This window comes from Lichenostomus cassidix, chromosome 7 (genome assembly GCF_008360975.1).
Source record: "Lichenostomus cassidix isolate B80296 chromosome 7, HeHo_3.0, whole genome shotgun sequence".
Taxonomy (NCBI): Eukaryota; Metazoa; Chordata; class Aves; order Passeriformes; family Meliphagidae; genus Lichenostomus; species Lichenostomus cassidix.
In genome coordinates this window covers 360,369-383,587 of record NC_139488.1, presented here as the reverse complement: position 1 = coordinate 383,587, position 23,219 = coordinate 360,369, and the positions used below count along the sequence as shown (strand labels likewise).

General features: G+C 44.2%; 1 protein-coding gene and 1 long non-coding RNA gene across 10 annotated transcripts in view; both read right to left on the bottom strand.

Moving 5' to 3' along the window:
• The window catches only part of MAP2 (microtubule associated protein 2), a 241,230-nt gene that overhangs the window by 57,765 nt on the left and 160,246 nt on the right, over positions 1 to 23,219 (bottom strand). For all 9 annotated transcript variants that reach the window (XM_085065656.1, XM_085065658.1, XM_085065659.1 and 6 more), the window contains exon 5: positions 18,337 to 18,622. In XM_085065656.1, the coding sequence (XP_084921782.1) occupies positions 18,337 to 18,598 (262 nt within the window). In that variant the 5' untranslated portion in view covers positions 18,599 to 18,622. The remainder of the gene's footprint in view (positions 1 to 18,336; positions 18,623 to 23,219) is intronic.
• Positions 8,546 to 10,751, bottom strand: LOC146434276 (uncharacterized). The gene is made up of 3 exons (XR_014853325.1): positions 10,616 to 10,751; positions 10,328 to 10,488; positions 8,546 to 8,745 (listed from the first exon to the last, which is right to left on the bottom strand). It is a non-coding gene; the product is annotated as an uncharacterized LOC146434276 (long non-coding RNA).

Genomic DNA, 23,219 nt, shown 5'->3' with positions numbered 1-23,219 from the left:
TTAGATTAATAATGATTTCTTTTCACAGTTACTCTTACAAACTTCTCTTGTACTTTTAATGTGAAGCTATTCCTCTTCATTTGTCCTTTAGAAAAGCCAAATGTTTTCCCCAAAAAACATAGATGTGAGTTACTTGACTTTCCCAGCCATGTGTGTGCAAAACCAAAGTGCTAGGTTAATCTTTTTTTCTTATACAAACTATTTAATGAGATATTAAAAATCTCCACCCACTGGCAAAGAACATTCCAAATTGTTGGTGTTTATACCTTACAATTCACTGTACTCTTGGCTGCTCACCTGGAGGGCAGTGACTGAACCAGTTCCATTGGCTGCTGCCAACAGCAAAGTAGACAGATGAATATGCCAAAACAACTACCAAACAATGAAGATAACAAGCTGATTTGAAAAACATTAATTGGAAAAGGCATTTGAAATACACAAATATAAACTTGCCAAGGATAAATTCAGACTAGAAATCTAAAGAAGCTGCTTTCCTACCGTAGGGGTGAGAAGTTCTGGCAGCCTTCCACATTGGAGGAAACAAATGAACTGTTTTTTGAGATGAGGCTCAATACATTTACAAAATGGACTACATACGACAGTGGTGCCTGTAGGAGAAAACTGTGAATAGCAGATCTAGCTCTCTCTTCTTCTATTCAACAACACACCCTAGTATGGGATGAAACTCCCCTTTGTGGTTAAGTAGATCAAATTGAGCACCATAGCCCCATAAATCAAGTCATGCATGTGCCCAGTCCTATGGATCAAAGAACACAGATATTGATTTAAAGCCCAGCAATCTTCTCAGCTTCCTTTCAGGGATCTGCATGTCATTTTGGGGTTTTGCACCTCATTTTGGGCTGCTTCCACAATTGCTAGATGCTGGGGGTGCTTCTCGGCATCCCTTGGTTCTTTCCTCTTATGAGAAACACAGAACAGACACTTCCCAGACTCTCACATGGTGCTGCTGTTGCAGACCAGCAGACTGGACACAAATCTGGAATCCTTACAGGACCTGACAGCTCCCTGTGTTGTGAGGCACACACAGCCTGCAAACCTCAAGCGATTCTGGGAAAACCCAGGAGAATGAACCAGCAGCTTGGCCTATCCTCCTCCTGCAGACACAAGGGGCCCTCCCCACACCACGGCATGCTGCAGCACCTTCCATGGGTGGGAAACTGCTCCTCCAGAAAGCATCCTTTGATACCTGGTATATCCCTGTTCAGATTCTGCTCTTTCAGAGCAGGAAAGAGCATTGCCCTGAAAGCTCTGGTGAGCATGGAGGACAGCACAGAGTTTTGCTCAGTGCCATGGCTAAGGAAGACCCCATGCCAATTCCTGCCACCACTTGACATCTGGATGATGTGACACATGAACCTCCTGTCAAAATTTCCACCAAGCTACTAATCACAACACTACTGAAAAAGCAACACCATCAAGTCTATACTATTAGCTCAGATGAACAAATCAAGACTCAATGAGGAAGACTGTTAAGAGAATCAGTTTTTGAAGCTTATTTTCACATGAAAAATTTAATGAAAGGCTCCAATTGATTTCTGATATAGAATATGCAAACATATACCAGATTTAGTACCCTGAGCATATCCAAAGGAAATCCACTTAGTCAACTGCTTTCCATCAGCCAAGCCACTGCAACCCTCCTCCCAGCAGGGTTTAATACAGATCCTTATTCAAAACTGCCTCCTTTGTAACAGAATTTATACTTGTTCCCATCCAGGCTGGTTCTCTGGTACAAATGGGCTTTACAAGCCTGGAAGACGGTTCTCACCCTCTGAGCTCTCTTCCTGATTTTATTTGCTTGGGACAAAGATAATGTTCCACAGGGAGATATGTCTGAGGGTGAAAGGCTCTCTCCTGATAAATAGAAATTTCTATTTCAGGCTATACAAAATAAGTAAATAAAAATAGAAATGGCCTCTGGGCTTGTGTTTTATTTTTGTTCAGTTTGTTTTGTTTGTCTAAGTTTTTTAATCAAGAAAGGCTTATTTCCAAACACTCTGCTGATGGATATTTTGGTTGACACATAACTGCATGGGCAGTTCATCAGAAGAGCAGTGCTTTTGCCCTACATGACTGCCGTGAAAGGACAAATATTTCTGTACTAATGGATGCTATAAATAGAAGATCCAATGGCTAAGTCAAATCCTCACAGGGCTGCTATTGAGACTTTTCGTAGTTTTCTTATGGTTCAGTTAAAGTTCAAGGCAGCTTAATGATAAAGAACAAACAACCAAAAAAAAGAAAAAGGAGTTAGGCAGCTTGGATGACAGGCTATGTATTCATTAGGCATAGTTTTGCTTGTAGACATTTATTTTCCCTCTCTTTAAACAGGTAGACTCTCTCTGACCCTATGTCATGCCACAGAAACGGCACTAACAAGTGACAACAAATAATTTATTTCTTATGGGCAATAAGGAGCATGGCTTTACGTTAGACTCCAGCAGAACAAAGAACAGCAACATGCCTTTCCTTTGCATTTTGTAGGGAGTAAAACACTCCTCCTTTTTATCAAGATGTCAGCTGCTTACGATACAGGACACAGACAGAGCTTCACAGTTTGATTCCAGGGAATGCAGTACCCTAAGGCATAGGCAGCCCTTGAATGGGGTGTCCATAACAGAGAGAAAACTTTGTGAAAACCCTCAGCATGAACTCTCCAAAGCCCAGACAGGTAGCAGGCTGAGGTGAGAGGTCAGGAGCTGACAAACTGAGACGGTGGTTCTGCTGCTCCCTCAAAGGTTGTCACTTCACACCACACTCCAACAGGGCTGCCAAGTCAGCTCTGCCCAGCTGCTGCCAGAGCCACAGCTGCTCTGCAGCAGGAACAGAGGACACTGCTGAGAGGGCAGAGTCCTGTCTGGGGCACTATGCTAATTTAAACTGAAGTTAAAACTCAAACAAATTAAGCACTCTGTGCTCCTGGTTTTGGAAGTCAGACCAATTTTTCTATAAACCCCAGCATACCAAATCAGGAGATCCAGAATCTCCTTGGATCACTCTGGGACATAAACCTTTTCCAGAGTACTGAGATGCACAGGGGATGCCGAACCAGCTGCTGATGGTATGGGGAGCCACGGCCTTCGCTCTTGGCTGGGTTTATAAGGCCTGCTGCCTCCAAAGGCTGCTGCCCTCTTCACAAGTACACCCAAGGGCATAAGAGCTGCCCAATCCACACCCCAGCCACTCTAGCACCAAGACTTGCACTGAAGTAGGCATCATTCAGACACTCCCTCCAGATACCTGAGGCTCCCTTCCCTGACAGAAACTCAGCCACGGGCTGTTAAATAAGGTTACATGCCAAAGACTGCCTACAGCACAGTCCAGTATCTGGGATCAGATCCTGTACAAGGCCAAGATGTTATTTCAAAGCTCTCCTTCATCTTTTATTGATCCTGCTGCATTTGTCAATGGACTGCAGGTGTATCCACTGGCACATTATGCACAGTACTTTCATTTCCCATGACACCTTTCCATTCCACTAACTTTTATAACAGACATGTTTACCAACCCTAGAGACAGATATATAGATGGTGGCAGGAGTCTTTTAAAAAAGCTGTCTGAGCTTTCAGGTCCTGACATAAATATTTCCACAAAATAGTTAAAAAAAACAGTTTTTTAAAAAATCTGCAACTATTAAGGCAAGAGCAAAAATCAGATCTCTGAGACATCTCCACAGTGATGTGTGATGTCTGCTCCTTACATGCCCTTTTAATGGTTTTTCTTCAGCCTCTAGCACATTTTCCTCTTTCTCTTCCAATCTACCACAATCTGAGGCTCAATCTATGGAGAAGCTGAATTTGCTATGAACAGCGCTTCTTAGGTAAAACTGCTCAGCTGTTTGTTTCTGACAGCCCTCATCCAGCAGTGCCTTTTACCTTCTCTCTCCTTCCCATCCCTCTGTGCAATGCTGTATGATTATTCTGAGGACTGGTTTTGACAGGAGACACTGCCTATGGGCAGGGCTCTCAGCATCTCCTTGCCTCACAGGTACATGACTGGCACTGACACAAGGATCCTCCCGGCAGAGGAACTGGGGGCTGGTACAGCTCGCCCTGCAAACAGCCCGCTCATCACCTCATGTAACAATGTCAGTGATTTCTCAAGCCAGAGTTGCTTCAGTCAAACCAGAGTTTGTCTCCTCAGCTCTTGTCCTTTCTTGCCTGCAGTCACCTGTGTTTTATTACTCCATTCAGCCAGACCACTCAGCCCATCTATTGCTTCTTCCCACCTTGAGAACTCATTTCAAAGCAACAGGGACAGCTCCTCTTAATAGGAAAATGCATTTCACATCCCCACGATTTCACCAGGACAGTCTTCCCAGACTGGAGCAGCATCACCCTCCCCCCTTTCTGCCAACACCTCTACCCAATGCCACTAGGGTGGCAGCAAGACGTTGAATTTGCTATGGCCATGGAGATGACACCCAGTCTCTGCAAAACAGAACTTGTTTAAGGCATAGACGAAGTTTAACATGTTTGAACCACGTGGCACAACAAATGCTCCAGGAGAAAACCAGAGAAAAGAGATGATAGGAAGAAGGGACGGAAAGAAGGAGACTGCCAATTGTGTCAAAACTTCATGAGCTTTCATAGTGTCACCCCTCAGACACCTACCAAGAAAAAACAGTTAGCTCAGTTAAAGTAAAGGGTAATACTCCTGGAGCACTGAGGCTAAAGAAGGGATTAAAGAAAGTTGCAATCAGATGGAAAGATTAAATAATATGTTTCATTAATTTTGCTACATTTTAGAGAAAGAATACAGGCAGAGAACAGCAGAAGGATTAGCCACATGTGTACTTGCAGAATTGTGAAAACAAAGCAATTTCAGTCAAAATGTGCCTGTCAAAATCCTCAGTGGGGTGCAGAGCAGTTTCCAAGGTAACCAGCACTAATTGTTGGCACAGTGGAATCGAGTCAACAACAAAAGCACAGAGCAACCTGCACTGCTTCGGGAGGCAAAACACCCCACATGTTCCTGCAGAAAAGAATGATACAAAGCAGTTATTTGCTCTCTTTGATGATTTGAAAAGCAAACAGGACCTATGGATTTTTTTGCCCCCGGGTACTGCAATTCCAAGTGCAGCCAGGTCATAAACCAAATAGCTATTCGATTTGTTTAGAGGCATTAGCCAGTCCCCTAAGGACAGGTCCTGAAATCATGCACAGCTCTCCTGGAAGCTGGTGGATGACTTGTTTCAGTCAATGACTTGTTTCAGTCAAGACTACTTAAATGTTGGGGGTAAAAAAGACCCAGGCATCACCCAGTGGCATTTGGGATGGAAAAAACAGATACATCTTGGACTTAATCACTGGGATCACGACAGCTCTAAATACTGCCTTTTTGTACTCAGATTAACAGCAGCAATCGAAATAGTATAAATAAGTTATATAAACCTCAAATAATGCAAACAGATTAGCGCTTGAGATTGAAGAATAAAGCCATAACATAGATTTAGAGAATTCAAATATTGGATTTCAAATGGCTTTTGTGAGTGTAAGTATTTTGCTGTAAGTAGGTCTTTGATCTGAATGTTGGTAATATTAACAATAATTGGCAGGAGGTACGAATACCAGTAATAGGAACATCAGCTTTTAAATTAAATGGAACCACAACACAACTGACAAGTATAATTTCCCTAATAAACTCACTGACTTTAAGCTACTGCAGCATCCATGACAGATCAATGTAATCACCAGGATTCACCAGCTAACCAATAGAACAGGCCAGAAAAGGCCTGTGTTTTGGGAAAGAAAGAGCCCTGACTGTTTAGTGTATTGAATCCCCAAGGTATGAACGTTCAGATTATCTTTGGGGAAAGGGGTATTGCAGTCACTGTGTGAGAAGAGCAGGAACAGGTGAGCTACAGCTGAGTACCTGGCATAGAAGCTTTACACCCTGGTGAGCCCCACTGCAAATGAATTACACCTGTGTTTTGGGGTATTCAACAGCCCCTCCTATGTTCTCCTTAAACTCTAGATTGTAAATCTGAACTACCACTATCCAGCTCCTTAACACTTTTGAACTTAATGGTCTTTTCCAGTCTTAATGATTCTATGATTCTTGTGCTATCAGCTTTATATCAGAGTAAATCTGTGAACTTAATGGTCTTTTCCAGTCTTAATGATTCTATGATTCTTGTGCTATCAGCTTTATATCAGAGTAAATCTGGTGCACAGCTACAGTCGTGGCTGCAGCTGAGCAGTGTTGGCCTGGCTGTGCCCTGGTACAAACACAAGGCTGGAGGGTGGCTTTCCCAGGCACCCACAGCTGCTCTATAGAGCTCAAGGAAGCAGCAGGGAAGCTCAGGCTGCCTGTCACTGGATTGCCCCCACATGTTCTGCATGTGTTTCAGTTCCCCTGCTCTGACTGAATTTTCCTGATCACCTTCAGTGAGAGAGTTGGACACATAGTACAAATCTCCAAGGCACACAGTGGCAAAATCCAGTGACTCATGCTAGAAGCCAGGAGCCACTCCGAAAGCTCCAGTGAGACCCCTCCTCTGGCTCCCTAGCACGCTCATTAGGCAGAGGCCTCTACCACACTGTCTACTGTCTAGCACCTGTAGAACAACACACCAGTCCCCTCCCAGCCCCACCTGAAGTACACGTCTGTTAAAAAGGAGTCATACAAATGTCAGAACAATAATGCAAAGCTTTAAAAATGAGCCCTCGTTACTGCAATATTTCTTCCCTGTGCATCCCCTGGTCTTCTTAAGTCTACTGCCTGGGACAAAATATTTACTGTCAGCATTTCCCAGCCAAATCAGACGTGGGAAAAGCTATCAGTTCTGTTTTGTCTGATGCATGGGCAACACAATTTAGAGCTAACACGGTATATCAAAACTGACAATGCCAGACCCTCAGCCAGGGCAATTCAGTGATGTCCCACTGCCTTTCCTGGGACTTGGTATCGGCTCAAAACAACACCTGTACATACAAAGGAGCTATATCTATGTTTCCCCAAAATATTAATACCCTAGGACTCACACAGAAGAAACCACTTTGGCTTCAAAACAAAGAACCAGATATTTAATATTTTGAATGTGAGTAAATACACGTAATAGGTAACTCACTTGAAAATCAGTATTTGTTTTGGACTTTGGTACAAGTTAACATTTTAAACAAACAGACTTTTAAGAAACTCTATAGAAGTCAATGAAGCATAAGCCACCTACAGCAGGAGGTGATGTGTCCCTTAAGGTTCATTTTTAGATCCTTTTGAGTTGATTTTAAAACACTTTTTACAGTGCTTTCTCTGATATTTTTTAAAAAGAATTCACAGCATGCTATATAAACTTTGCTGGATTTCAGTCTAAAATTAACATTAATGTGTGCACATATTGTGTGGGATTTAGTCATGCCTGATCAGGACAACTGAAGATCAATCTGTCAATGCTAACAGAATCCTGGTTTAACTCATCAGGGGATATTTAACACATAAAATGCAGCAGTGCTGTGCCCTGCTCACCTTAGTGCTCACGCTGTTGGTCCAGCCCAGCTCTGCACTGCAGCAGCAGCTGCACAGCTGATCTCTTCCCAGCCCTGTGTGCGAGCCCAGCCTTTGCCTGTACCAAGGAAGGTGTTTTTCTCCTGCCAGTGGAGGAATGGTGCTGCATCCTTCCAAAGGACTGTGTGCAAGCACCCCTACAGATAGGCAGAGCCAAAGGTGACCCATGTCACGTACAGATTAACCCAGTCCCACAGAGGCTGTGCGGTGGATGGACTTTCAGAGAAGTTCTCAGCCAAGCTCAGCAGTTCTCCCATCTCTTTCCCTCTTTTTGGCACTACCCCAGCTGAAGGGAACCTTGCCTCTGACCATGACTCATCCCTGAATGCTCATACAGCCTGCTCCCTTCCACTGCCAGCCCACTCTCGGAGTTCACACCTCTATGTATGCAATGTAATCAGGAAAGAGAAATGTGCACCTACTCTTGAAGAAGGAAAATGTGAGAGACGCACATAAAAGCCCTCAGTGCATCTTCAGTGACCATCAGTGCACTGGCACAGGTTGCTCAGAGAAACTCTGACTGCCCCATCCCTGGAAGTGTCCAAGGCCAGGCTGGACAGGGCTTGGAGCAACCTGGGATAGTGGAAGGTGTCCCTGCCCATGGCAGGGGATTGGAATAAGATGACCTTTAAGGTACCTTCCAACCCAAACCATTCTATTGTTCAGTGATCTTCTGAACTACCTCTTCCACTTCTGCCAAAGCTATCATCTCTGGGCACTTAAACACCTGCAAGCTTTTGCAGCCATGTTGCTGGAGATGTCCAGCTGCTGTGGGGAGAGCTGAGACCAGGGCTGGGGTCACTGCAGCCTCCAAGAGAGCTGCATCCAGAGGCAGAGCTTCTAAGTATACAGAAAATGAGGAGCCATTGTGGAAATTCAAGGTTGCAGACGACCTACACTGGATGGCTGGGATAAAGCTGGAAGCACGTATGGAGAATAAGAGAAAAAACCTGGAGACAACATAAGTGAGAAAGGAGGAAGAGAAGGAAGAGCTGACAGAGCAATCATTGAGAAGGACGACATAGTCTTAAATAGAGAGAAAGGATGACAGGGAAAGAGAAAGCAACTCATACACAGAAACAGCTAGGGATTGGTTTCAGCTCACCAACAATCTGCGCAGGCTGCATTACCCTAGAGGTGGCACATACGCTGAATTTGGGGTAAAAACGCATCAGTCGCCACTGAATCCTATTATCCCTTCTGATATGTGGTGCAAGGCTGTGGACAAGAACAGAGTATGTCAACAAGACTGCCACATCCACACAGCACTGGCAGCTGATACGTTGATAACAACTATCTGTCTTGGCCAGATTCATGGGCTGCACAGGCAGAGGACCAGACTGTAAATCAGTTTTATCCTAACTGCCATAGGCTATATGGGTTGCTGGAAGCTGTACCAAACTGGTAACATATCACTATGAATTAGTCTCAAGGAAAGAAACAGAAACAAAAAGTGAAGTACCTGGGATTTATTTTCCTCTCCCAACATACACAGTGCCTCCAAGTGAAACTGATTTCCATGAACTATTCTATTTAGTCAGTCCTAAGCAAAATTACTCTCAGGGAAGCAACTAAGAGGTTTTCCTGCCCTGGAGTGAACGATATATCTCAGTTATTTTTCCATATAATGCATACAACTAACACTAAAGTTTTGAACAGTTATTTTCCACACATAGGTGCCTTGAGTTTCCTGCACTTTTTGCACATCATAAGGAATGCCTCAATACCAACAAAACCCCAAGAAACAACCAAAACTGCATTTCTAAATCATCACTACAGAAGAAGTTTTCCAAGTACCAATGACTCTGCTCTGTAGTCAGTCTGTGAAACAGCACAGAAAATGTAAATGTTTTGCTCAAAATCTCCCAAAGAACAAATGACAGCGCAAACACCATCACACAGACATCTCACTTTGAGTCTTGTCTTTGAATTTCCAGATCAGCCGTTGGTAGGGGCATGCACTGGATCATCAGCGCTCATCTGCCAGCTAATGCCAGCTGTTTTGTGCTGATTTCCATCCCTTCAGCTGGCAAAGGCAAGCAAATTTGTATTATCCCCAGAATGAATGAATTTAAAGTGAGCAGTTAATCTACCAGCAGCAACTCCACAGAACAAAAAACCCTAACCAAACCACCAGTACATGCTAAGTTTTGTTGTCTTTATCCAGGATACAAATACATCAAGAGAAGAGATGCTTTCTTCTCAATATTGTAACCTCACAGAATAAAACAGCGTGAAAGACAAAGACAGGGGGTCGTCCCTTGCTTCCTTCTACTATTTCCTTTGAGTTTCACTCAAAACCCAGATTGCCTTTGCTTTCCAATTTTAATACTGAGTAGCTCATCATGGTTAGTCAAACCAAGAAATTTGCATATATCTCTCTCTCATACGTTGTACAGAAAATATACCCCAAGGTAATATTTTCATTTCCATGAAAGTTGTCCCTCATTGAGGACTAAAGAGTGATGTTCCAATCACAAAGTGCTCGCAGTCTCTCCCCTGTATCCCTTAACCTTGAGAAGCAAATGCTAGAGGAAAAGAGGAAAAAAACTAAATCCTCCTTTCCTTTGTCAGCCAGCCTAGCTGTGGTTCACAGGGAGCCTGTGCACTCCTGAATACTAAACAGGCTCCCAGGCTGCATGCTTTCTCTCAGCCGAGCTTAGAAAGAGAACTCACTCTGAGCAAGGCCGTGTTGGCATGGCAACAGGGGAAAAAAGGAATCAGCGATGCTTGGCACGCCTTGCAGGAGCAGCAGACTTCGTATGACGCTCATTTTTGTGAGTGGTGTGATGGTACCTACCTCCTCTCCACCAACAGTTAAACCCTTCCATGGGTGTGGAAGGGTTGATGTCCACCCTGTGTGCCAGCAGGACGTGCCCCCATCAGATGGACCTGGGGAAACCTTGTTCTGGGCTTTCCTTAGCCAAGGCTGGAAATTGCATCAGTCAAACACCTGAGCTTCTACAATGGAAAAATGGGAGGAAAGGATTTGTGAAGCACAGGGCTAAACAGGTTAATGACCACACTTCCAGACACAGGGCCTGGAAATGGGGCCAGCAATGGCCACCAGCACATCCCATGCTGTCACCTAAGAATCTGCTGCTCCCCTTTCAAGGTGACTTCGGAGAAGAATTTGCCATTTCAGCTCTGCCTGAAACAAGAGCAGCCATGCGTCTGCAAAACCAGGCTCTGTTGTTTAGTAATGAACCTTCTTCCAAATCTTCCTACCCTCAGATCAAAACTGGAATGAAAGATTATATGCTGGCACAGTCCCCAGCAATACCACCTTCCAGCTGCAATCACAGAGGAGACCTCTGCTCAGTGCCAAATATTGCCCATTGTTTCCAAATGTCCTTTATGATGCCATCATGGGGGTGGAGACCATGACAGACCCTTTAATCACAACAGGAATGAGCCTTTGAAGTGCTCTATCTCCGCCTCTCTGCAAGGGGCAGAGCTGAGCCCAGCCCAGAGGGCGGAAGCCAGCGGGGAGGCAGCACACAGCCCTGCACAGTGCTGGGCCACCTGTCCATGGCTCTGCACAGCCCTCCTGGCTCTCCTGGGGTAGCTCTCTCCACCCCTTGTGCCTTTTCTCCTGGCTTTTACAAGTTTTGTCTGCTTCATGTAATTCATAAATGCACAAGATGTCTCCTACCCCATAATTTACAAACTGAAAAGGATTCCAGCAGAACAGGCCATGAATTACAATGTATCTTCTGGGCACAACTGCCCCACCAGTAACTCAGCAAATGCCAGTGCTGGGTGGCTGAGATCTGACCCACAGAAACAGCAAAGTCTGCATTTACAGCCCTCATCAGAACAGGTACTTAAACATGAATGGTGGGGAAGGAAGGCAGAGGCAAACATAAAAAGGGGAGACAACGCAAAAATGTGACTCCTAGAACGCATTCAGTATTTGACAGGTTCAGCAGCAGTAACTCTCTTGGCTACAGCAGTCCCCCAAAAAGGGCTGCAGATGTTTTCAAAAGGCTTAGACAAACAGAACTCATGGTGTACAGTCTGAACTATGGTGTGGCTGGAACAACATGTTATGAAAGATGCTTCGTCCATATCACAGCATTGTTGTTCCCTGTTACATCTCCAAGGTTATTAATCGATTATGTTTTCTGGGAGCACTGACAGCACCAAGTGAGTGCTGGTTGCCAAGCCAACATGCTCATAAGGCATTCCGCTCTCACTTCTTAAGGAAGCACAGCTGCTCCTGCAATTCCCTTTTACGATGCTCATATTGTAACAAGACAACACTGAAGTGAACTGAAAAACGAACAGGAAGCCCAAAGGAAATGGCTGGTTGATGCCTTCTCTTGGCCAGATGCAACACTGACGTAGTACGATGCAGCAGTTGGCTCTAATGGTGTTATTGCAGCTGGTTTAAGACATGGTTTTCAAAAGCAAATCTGGACCACACACGCCTGGAGAGAAGCTTTGGGAAAAAAGAGACTGACAGCTGATGTTCTCTGTGCGTCTGACTCCCAGCCACAGGAGCCAACAGCACCTGCACACCAGGTTATCTCACCCCACACCCTTTCAGGCAATATTTTTTGCATTCTGTCCAAAACTGTGCTAGACTCTGCAGCTCCTACCAAGACATGTCAATCACTGACTGATTTCTGAAGTCCCAAGAGGAGGTGGGAGGGCAGAGCCAGCCCCTCAGAGAGGTTATGACTGGACAAAAAATTATCTTACTGGATTGACTGATAGGGCCAGCCACAGAAAAACCCACAGAGACTGGCCTATATAGTAGTTATGGAATACTGTAGAGTCAGGGAGAAGATAGCTGTGGGTAGGGAATGTGACAAGATGGGATTTCTGTGCCTTTATTCCTGGTCCTCTGTAGGATAATTGAGAAGGACCTCTACAGCAAGGTTAACAGAGAATGGTAAAAACCCTAGCATTTTCTACAAGTGCCTCAGAGGGGTTCTGTTGCCCTCACCTACACTGTCTTCGGCAACATAATTTGACTATGTCTATAATATTCCAATGTGTCCCAGAAAATGACGCTTCCCTTGACACAGAGAAGAAAAGTTTCAGAAGCCTGGTATGTTTGCCTGTATCTAAATTGGCAGAGATGATGGTGTACAGTAATTACTGTCACATTTCCTGGGCAAAGGGAGGGAGATCAAAATGCCTAATTAACAGCTTCTTTCCCATGGGAGCCATCAATGACATGGTAAGCTGCCTTCTTCCAGTTTTGCAAAATAAATAACAGAAATGGGACAAACCCAGCAGTCACATTCAGCTCTGAATGTCATTGATTTTACATCCTTCTGTGCCTTTTGTCTGCATTGCTCAAGACATGTGGCTTGCTGAAAATGCACATCTGACAACAAGGCTGGGAGGCTCCTTTGAGAAACAGGCATTCAGGGAGCTTATCAGGATAGGCTTACTAATGCCAGAAGGGCTTGGGCAGCCGCAGGACAGCCAGTGCAAAGAGCCAGACAAAAAGGAAAGCTCTGACAAAGCAGTCCTGTTGGAAAGACCAAAAAGGCCCCCATGCAAAGGAGGCCTGCTTGTAAGTCTACTGCCAGTGTCATCAGAGTATTACCACTTGTATGGCGAGAGAGAGAGAAAGGAAAAGGACATTAAATGAGATGTCACTAGAGGGGGGAAACAAACCATTAGCACACCATAGGACCAGGCTATGACTCTCAATGCATTTCAGTCTGGAGAGGCTGTTGCACCCCATACACGGTGTTGCTATTTTGCTCCATTGCAGCTCCAGGCCTAGTCCAGAGGGGCTGAAGGCCCTCAGCTTGCACAACTAAGCACCATGGTAATTTTCTAACAGTGCTGTGATGATGGGGGCTGTGAATAAGATCCTCTTAACCTGGAGACTGGCTACTACAAGGCAAGGCTATGAAAAACAATGCGATACAGATTGTTTCCTTGACAAACAGCAGGAGGCTGAAACAAGCACAATCCCCACCTTCAAACTTTTTTTTTTTTTTCTCCATAGACAACCTAAAGGGATTCTGCTCAAGAACTACTTGCTATGACAAGGCAGTCTTTCAGACTGGCATTCCCTGTACCTTATTGAAATATACTAATTTAAAAGAGTAGATGGTCAGAGGAATAAATCTGTTCCGGATACCCATTTAGTCCAGCCTGGAAAAAAGGGCTGAATAAAGATAAATTACATTACAAGTTGTAATATGGTTTCTTCCTTCCCAGTTTTCTCTTCAGTTGTTTCCCCACTGTCTGAACGCCCTTCTTTCTGGAGTAGTATCTGCCATTACACAAAAGCTGGTCTGTCTCTGGATAAGCAGATGAAACTGGATCTCTTTCTACTGTCCTTAGCTTATTTTACAATTTTCCTTTTTTCTCTGCCTCTTCCCACCCCTCCTTTGCTCCCTCACAGCCTCCATCACACCAGCTCTCCTGCTGCTGAGTCTGTTCCCCCACATTCCTCAGCCACTTACTCTTCTCTCAGCTCAGTACTGCCACTTCTTCATTCCTCTTCACAGGTCTAGGGCTCCCTCTTTCTGGTTCACTTACAGACTAACACACACCAGTGTCTAGGTTCCCTCAGCCACCATAAATTCCAGTCTCTCTCATGGATCTGTCATGGGCTGCCTCTCACCCACCTTCCTCATGACTGCAGAGCCAGGAACGCCCAGCCTGCAATCACACTGCTGTGCCATGGCAGGGAACCTGCTACAGTTTTCCACAGTCTCTGCATCCCACATGGTTTGGGTTCCCTGACAATTAATGAAGGGCCACATTTTGTCACTCTGGTACAACATGTTACTGTCCTTAATATTCTCTGACACTAAGACACAGACACTGTCCTGAGGCTCTGGTAATAGGATTTCAGGAAATGCCTTCCCTTCATCTGTCAAAAAAAGAATTCATCAAATAACAGTGCGGGTAATCCAAACCCCCTCCAATTACAAACCCAAATTTGGCATATAACGAAGAAAGCACTTAATCAGTTGAGTCACTGTATATGAAGACATATTGTAGAAGATCCTTCACAATGTTCACCACTTTTACTGGTTAGTCACTACATGACTGAAAATATAGGTTCACTCTAAGTGCAAAAAACCAAATCTTTGTAGCTTGATATTCTTGCAATTAAAATAAAATGTATTCTGTTGAATTGCGGGTTCCTACAGAATGCTGCAGTGCATCTGTACTGCTCCTCACAGCTTCCTGCCAGCTGGCCAGAGCTTTCTAGTGAGCAAAGAAAAGGCTGCTACTCTCATGGTTTCACTGCAAGCCAGCCACATCCTGTGCTCTAACATGGGATCCAACCCAAAACTTTCTTTGTCAGCCCACTACAGGGTGAGTTTCTGAGGACTATCACATCCCTTTGCAGCACATACTTCACATGACATGAAAATGTTTGGCTTGACAAAACCTACAGATCTCATTCTCCACTCTTAATAATTTCGCAGTCCTCACCAAAGATGCTCTGCATGTGCAAGTGAGAAGGGATGTGGACAGGCATGGAGCAGAAAGAATGCATCAAAACTCGCTAGTCTCGGGCTGTGGTATGCTGCAGATTCCACCAAAAGCAAGGTGTCTTCAGGAGCATGTCTCGAACAGCATGGGATTTGTGTCTGGCAGAAACACAGGGCTGAGCTTGTCTGCTAGGGGTAGCTCCAGTACATATACAAATTTATATCCACAAAATGAATACAAAAAGGAATAGGTGCTTTACCACCCATCCTTGTATCACACCCCTAACAGCTTCCTGTGTGTTATGCCAAAAAACTCGGCCTATTCTCTTGCACATATCTGCCTTTGACTTCAGTGGCTGCTGGATCAGGCCCTGAGGCTGCCCTGCCCACAGCTCTGTGCACTCTTCCACGTTCCTATAATTCCATTTGAAAGGATGGCATTGACGTGTCTCCATAATGCAGCCATTACCAGCACAATACCAAGACAGATCAATCAAAGGCAACACAACAGCCAGATTCAGAGGATTCCAAAAATTGAGGTCAGACTCAGTAACTCTTAGACAGACACTGAGAGACATACATACACAGAGGCAAATTTTAACTATGCAAACCTAAAAATGTCACTTGCAGAAATGAATTTGATGCATTTTGGCAAGAACTGTTACTTCTTCCCCCATTACTACCTCTCGCCTCTGCATCAGTGTTGGCATAAGGTGTCTCTGTCCTGGTGGCTTTATCCTAACTTTTCCCCCAAGACACAGCTTTCTGAACTTACAGCACAAGCCCTGCAAATGGGTGTCCTTTTGCTTTGCTGTGCCCTGAAAGGTCTATTGCCCTGCTACAGAACACCTCTCCCTAGGAGAGTGCTACTTTGCGGCTAAATCCCAGCTCCAGGTTTAGGCAGATGCAGGAGCCCTTCCTCAGGCGAAACACCTCAAAATGCACATTGGGCAATGGACAGCTGCCTGGGAAATCCCTGTTTAAACTAGTGCTCTGCTGTGCATGAGTTGGTTGCTGCAGTTGCTGGGGATTCACAGACTCCAACATGAAGGGTGAGAAGCCAAAGATTTTCCTAGGTCACAGTGCTGGACTTGCACCAGGGAAAATAACATCCCTGTAAATCCACTCAAACCCACAGCTTGGTTTAAGTATCTCTATCAGCTTTGGCTTCCTGTGCATTTTCTCCTCAGATATTTGGAGTGATTAAGCTACTACATATGATTAAATTATTCACATTATTGATAATTATGTGTATCAGAGTGGCATTTAAAAACCCTACCTGATGCAACACTCCACTGAAGTTACAATTTGCAAGCAAAGAACGCAAAGATGATTAAATTTTGTTGCAAATGACAATCCTGATTTCAAGATCAAACTCTGAATCAAACATCAAAAATCTAGATGTCCTGCCTTACACTGCGTTAAGCATATCCAGCTTGTAATACTAGTGTAATGTGGCAATACATACTCTGGTCCCTTTCTATCACTATAGTAATTTGCCAACTGGTTTCTCCTTCAGAAAGAGAAAAATTATTGGAAAAAATGTATCTGAAGTATCCTAAGATGGCTTACGTTGCATTAATTAAACATGGGTTTAGCCAGTGTGTGAGTGTGCAGTGCACAAGTTTCCAGAGAGCTAGGAATTCGGGCATGAAGGCAAGCAGTTCTAGTGACTTTTCCAGTGCTCAAGGACAAAGATGTCATGAGATAAGCTATATTACTATTCCCAAACAAAAGCTGTACATATTGACAGTAAGTCTCCATGCCAGAGATCTTGGAGTCTGAGCAGAAAGTAAGAAAACAGCAAGGAAGGAGGAAAGGAGGCCACAAAATGGTGACTGAAGCAAACTTCACCTGGATCAAGAGCAATCTTGTTCCCTCAGCAAATGTCTGTCCCCCACACTATTGCATGCCCTAGAACATACTTCATCATTTTGTCTTGTTCTGCTTTTAAACACTTGCCTCAAAAAGCAACATGAAAATGCACTACTATAATGCCTGCTGATGGCCAGCAATGGTTTCCCTCCCCCTATCACCCATTAGCTGCAAACTCAATTGAATGTTCAGATCTCTCTCTGACCAGCACTCAGAACCTGAGCCTGAGACAGCCTGATAAATGCATTTCTCTTCTCCCTTTCTAAGGATAGGAAATTCCTCTTCATCCTGTAAAGTTATCCCCACTTTTCCTAACACAGGGTGACAAATCTGCGGCAAAGATGAGAAATGCACTCAGTCTCTGCACTGCTGAGAACTACAGCATCCCACCTCTCCTGCTCCTGCTTATCTGCTGGCTAAACATAGCATAAAGTTGAGTTACGGCAAAGAGACAAGACCTTGTCATGATCTCCCCAGCCATCAACACTATGTTCACTTAAATGCTCACACAGGATTTCTTTTACCTTAGCCGAAATTTAAAAGCCAATCTGCAAGAAGAGACTTAAAATACAAACACATTTACTTTTCGCAGAGATCTCCATTTCCAGCACAATTGCTTATGAAATGACTGTAGGGTCCAGGAGCCTTAAAATTCTCCAGCTGCTGAGAAATTATGGATAGCATCTTCAAATAACATAGCTAGAAAGATCTCTTTAGCATGCATGAATGAATGCATCAAGGGCAGCTGTGTCTATACAAGAGAAATTCTTGCACTGTACTTCTGGGGTTTAAAGTGGGAACTCTGCACAAAGATGATTAGCATTTACTTCTAAAACAGGAAACTTGCTTTGCATATTTCATTTTGACACAGACACAGTCTTTTTTTTTTTTTGCAAATAACAAGCTGAATTTGAAAAACCTTACATAGTTTACAAATAGGCAAAGTCCCAGTGAGCATCCAGTGACATATGGCTGGACAAGGAAGAATACATGCTGACACTGAATTGTGGTGTTCGCAGTTAGAATGAGCAATGTATTATTCTGCAAATAGTCCATGGTTTCAAGGTGTTGTCACTTGTGAGCAACAACAGGAGAACCCATCCTTCATGCACACACAAATGCACGAACCATCCATGCACAACAGTTGGGTAGTTTCCTACTGCCTCATAACCCAGAGGACCTAAGCAGCTGCTCTGCATCAGGCTGTTGTCACATCCCTTGACAGGTAACCTTATCCCATTTATGAAGATGCACTAAGGCATGGTTATGCCTTTCCTGGAGCCTTCTCAGAGCACTGCCTGGAATCCTGGGCAAGTATCACCTGTGTAAGCCTGGGTAAAGATGCAGCCCTTGCTGTGAAGAGCTAGTGTCCTTCCAAAGCATGTGCAACCTCATGTCAGCTTCCTCATGCCCCAGGGCATGCTTGACTCCACCTAACATTTCCTCTTGGAGAAATACCCAGGGATCTGTGGAGCCCCGTGTTCTGCAGAAGGGCATTGAGGTGCATTACCTGCGGTCTCCCTGTTCCCAGATGACAACTCTCCGTTGATCCCATTCTCTTTGGTCTGAGCATACATCCCTGGCTGCTCATGGCTATCCAGCCTCAGCTCCTCATCCTCTCGGTAGGGAAATCCATTGGCACTTCTGACCAGTCCGGCACTTGCGTCACCCTGATCCTTAATTTCAGGTGAATGTGGGTGTGAAGAAGCCTCTGTTAGCTGACCTGAAGTCCAGTGCGGTGCCTTGGCTTCATCTTTCCTATCTTCGGCCATGGCTCCTCACCTTCACCGCTTGGCCTGTAACAAAACGAGCAGGAAAGATCAGCTCCAAATGGGTGACCATGTCCCTGACCATCAGCACAAGCATGTCACCAGCAGTGCTGCTGGTAAATTCATGTCCAGCAAATGAAAAAATATTTAAAGGCAGAAGTGTCTCTGTGTGTTTGTCTCAGCCATGAGTGAACCAATTTAAACCCAGAAGAAACCACCAGCAGTAAAAATTATGCGTCAAGTCCTCCTTGACTCTCACATGCCTTGCAATTACTAGCACCACTTTCTTGATGGCTGCCCATTCATTAATCTGATTTTAGCTCATTAATTATCATTACATATCAACCCAATTAACAAGAAGTGCATCTGTCATCACAGTGCCATGACACCTTCCCAGGGCAAAAAAGGAAGAATGCCACAACTGCTACAAGTGAAGCTGCTGCTGCAGTTGCAGTGAGCGGGTGCTTGTCAGGCACAGAAGCACAAGGTGTCATGGCCTCTCCAGCACATGCAATCTGCTGCTTACCACGACAGAAGCCAGGTCTGGGAATGTGCACTGAATTCCCGAACACCCATGCTGTTTGACCCTAGTTAAATCCCCTCTTACTTACTGTTATGCGAACATTCACACACTTTCCCTTTTGTCCAAAACAGTCCATGTGGAACAGTTTATTTCTCACACAAGCATTTGCATTTTCTTTTGACTATCAGTATTTTTACAGAAACAAAACTAGTCATTATTTGCTACTTCACACATATTTCCTGTTAGTTGGCTCTCATTTGTCCAAGAGAAGGAAAGAAGCCACTGCATAAGCCATAGGGCTTGGCTACTCCTCACGGATGAAAGCAGCAGTAGCTCCTCAATATGTAAACCTAGGAAGGCAAGAAATCATAATCATGTTTTGATGATAAGGTAACCTCTGGAGAGGAGAAGGCAACTTGCCCTGAGTTAGCTACTTCAAAGTGAAAACCAGCAGGCCTTTTCCAAAAGCACTTGCCACTTCTTTTTTTTTCCCTGAGAGAAAAAAACATAAAAGAAGTGAGCTGAATGCAGTCAACCAGCCACATATTACAGAGGCTGAGCAGTCTAGAAAAGCCAGCACAAACTGGAGAGTGCATATATTCTGCAGACATTTAACAAAAAACAAACCAGAAAAAGAAACTAGCTGCCATAATCTCAAGTCAGTTTGCAGAAAACCTCTAAACATGAGAAAAGGCTATTGTTATTTGCCAGATAATAATTCATAATTGATAATTTGACTTCTTTGTCATCAGATATTATAATTTAATAATAATGGCTTCAGAGCTACTTCAGATTTTTAAAAAATCATGGTGAATCTCAAAATTAGATTTCATTCACAATATGTGATTCAAACTGGAGTTCCATACCAAAAAGGACTAATAACTCTTTTGCCTCACAGTGAAATCACGTTTTAGAAACTGCTCTGTCTGCTCTCACCCTGACCCTGGAGATAACTGCATAAAGACTGAAGGTGCAGGTGAAACTTGCAGCCCAGGTCTTCTGTTGAGCTGTAATGAAAATGGTGGGCTGAGCAGTATCACAAAGCAAGGAGATATGCCTCAGTCAACCACAAGTAAGAAAAGAGTAAACACATTCCGCATCCCTTTGCCTTCCCCACCTCCTTTACCCTGCTGGGAGACTCATCAGAGAGACATTAAAGTAGTCATCTCACATCATACCAGAAGAGCTGATGGCATCATTACAAAGAACCGTTCATTGTAATGGGCAAAAACCCTCTCTTACATACTAAAAAAATATACCTCTGCCTCTAGATCTGTTTGGCGCATGATACTAGAGAACATTTTCTGATTAGAGCCTTTCCAAAACATGACGCCATGGGACAAATGCGTTCCTTTTTACAGGAAAGAGCAGCTCACATCCAAAGCCACGAACATTTGGGATCTGAGGACAGAACAAATGCTGTTCTGGGGGAAAAAAACAAGACATTTCTCATTTATGTCTCTTGGGGAAGCTCAGGAAAAAAACACAAAAAAACCCACCAAAAAAAAATGAAAGAAGAAGCCCAAGCCCTAACTCAAGGCTTCCCTCATCAACACAGTGTGCTTTGAAGCTGAAAGCGAGCCCCAGGAGCAGGATGAACCTGTCCATCAGCTTCAGCAGTTCAACCCCTGGGCCACCCATGAGAGGAGCCCAGAGCTGCAGCAGGGACAGGGAGGGTTATGCAAGAGAGCCAAGTGTGTGGAATGTGAAAATCACTGGGACAAACGTAATGGTTATATTCCACCATCGCGCTTTGGTAGCTATTATCCCTGAAGTGTCCTTCCGGGTTCCAAGCAGACACTCCCTGCTTCACTTGAAGCTGTTGAGGAAGGATATTCACATCCTCACAATGGACTTTGTCACAGAAGTCCCCTGTGAAAATAACAGAAGTGCTTTTATCTTTAACAATAAAAACAGTGGGCAGACTTCAATGCGAGCTGTGTGTATCTGGAGGCAGAATTTGGTTCAGTATTTATAATAGATGGTTACAGAGCAAAGCATGGATGAATTTTTTCTTTACTCTGTTATTCATCAAGTGCTCTCAGAGTTTATAATGGTAGTAGAGACACAGCGAGTGAGTCACACAACGCATCTCTGTGCTCAGCAATTTAGCAATGACTCTGCTGTGTCCTGTGATTCATTCCCAGCTTGGGTTAAAATCCAGAATACACAGGTGTGCTTTGCACCATCAAATGAGTTGTTTTTCCTGTCATTTTATTAGCATACCATGGAATTAAATTAATCAAGTAATGTAAATATTGACACAGAAATACCAAGAGTGCCCAGACAATATAGCAAAATTTTAATAGTGATAGCTATGTAACAAGAAAAAAGCTAGAATAGTTTGGACAACCTAGGGAAACACTGTACTTCAGGGAAGCAAAAAGTTCCTTTTTTTACCATGAGTTTCTTATTCTTTGCATAAGCTGCAATGAAGGCTTTTGAAAAAAAATAAATAAGAAGGCACAGGCAGTCCTCTAAAATGTCATGTTGCTTTAGTCAAAATTGATTTGGACCTTTATGAGCCTTTCTTCCCTAACCATTACAGCAGAAGCACTTTATCAGGGAATACACAGCAGCAATCTTACAGCATGTTCTCACTCTTTGTCTAAGGTTAGTGGTAGTGAGGGGGTGACAAAGGCAGGTGGCTGACTATACCAGAAAGGACAGTGGAGCTCACAGACAGTACCAGCCTTGGCTGCACCAACACACCAGCACAGTCCCTTACTCCAAAGCCATTCTCGCTATGCCATGCCCACAAGCCACAAGGCAGGCTGTGTTAGCTCAGCACAGGGCTGTGGTAACACTCCTCCCTCAGGATGCTCCTCACCTTGAAGTCTGATCAAAGTCACCCATGCAAATCATGACACAGGACTGGGATAGGAAATGTCCCCTCCTTCCAGAGGGATCAAGTAGGTGCTACTGAGCACCACAGACCACACCAGTGATACTGACCCACACCTGTGGGCCATGCATGACCCTCCCAAAAAGGCTTTCCTTGTCCCGAGTGACATGGGAGAACACTCCTGAGACCCATGGGTCTCAGTACATGGATACATGGACCCTGCTACTGAAGCCATTCCTTGTCTGGAGAGATCATGCTCCACTGGCTGCAGCAGTGAAGAGATACTTAACAGACCTTCAGTTCATGTCCTTGTAACTCAGGCAGTACACTAAGGGGACAGCATTGCAGATCTGAACTGGACATCTTTTCTTCTGAACTAATAACCTGGAGCAGAAATGATGATAAAAATGAACCCTCCCAGCTTTTCAGCCATTAAGGAACTATACAGAGACAGAAAACACTTAACTTAGAATTAACATGGAGAGACAAATCTCCTGGAGTATATGTGGTCTAACTTTGCAGTTACCTCCTCCTTTTGCAGGCACCCTACATATAGTTATTAATCCATATGTTCTTTCATGTGACACCAGCTCGCACTGCCATGGCTGGGTTGAACCAAGCCTGAACGCTTTGAACTCCATGCATAGCAAATCACCCACAGTAATACAGCATGAGGCCATGATATGCAAAACGCAAGATACTGCTGATTTAAATTTCTTGGCATGCTAGCTGTCCAGAATCATCTTAGTGTTATACTAACACTGCCTTTGCATATAAACAGATCAATTTTCTACAAATTCCTTGCTTTTTAAGACTACAGATTTATGTCAATACTGAAGACTTTTGCAAATAGCCTGCCTTCCTGCTTCAAGCCATGTTTTAACCTGCTTGTGTATCTATGAGCCCATTCAGAGTAAAATGGGGGTATTTAATTTCAGGGAAATTAATTCATCAACTAAGAGAAACAGCCACCTGGACACATGGAGGAAGAGCTGCAATTCTAGTTCAGGCAAAAATTATCATTGGAGGTTCCTGACGGGAGAGGCAACACACTCTTCAAAAAAGAAAAACAAACCCTAGCGGGAGATATGGCCAGATCCTGAGCACAGTGGGAAGCAGAGGGGATGTGCCCCCTGTATGGCTCCAGGACCAAATCCTGCTTCCCAGAGGGCTATTAAGCTCAGATGCACCAGAACACTGACTCAGCTGCTCTTCCAAGTCCAGAGCCAGGAGAGGGAGGGGACTTCTCCACGAAT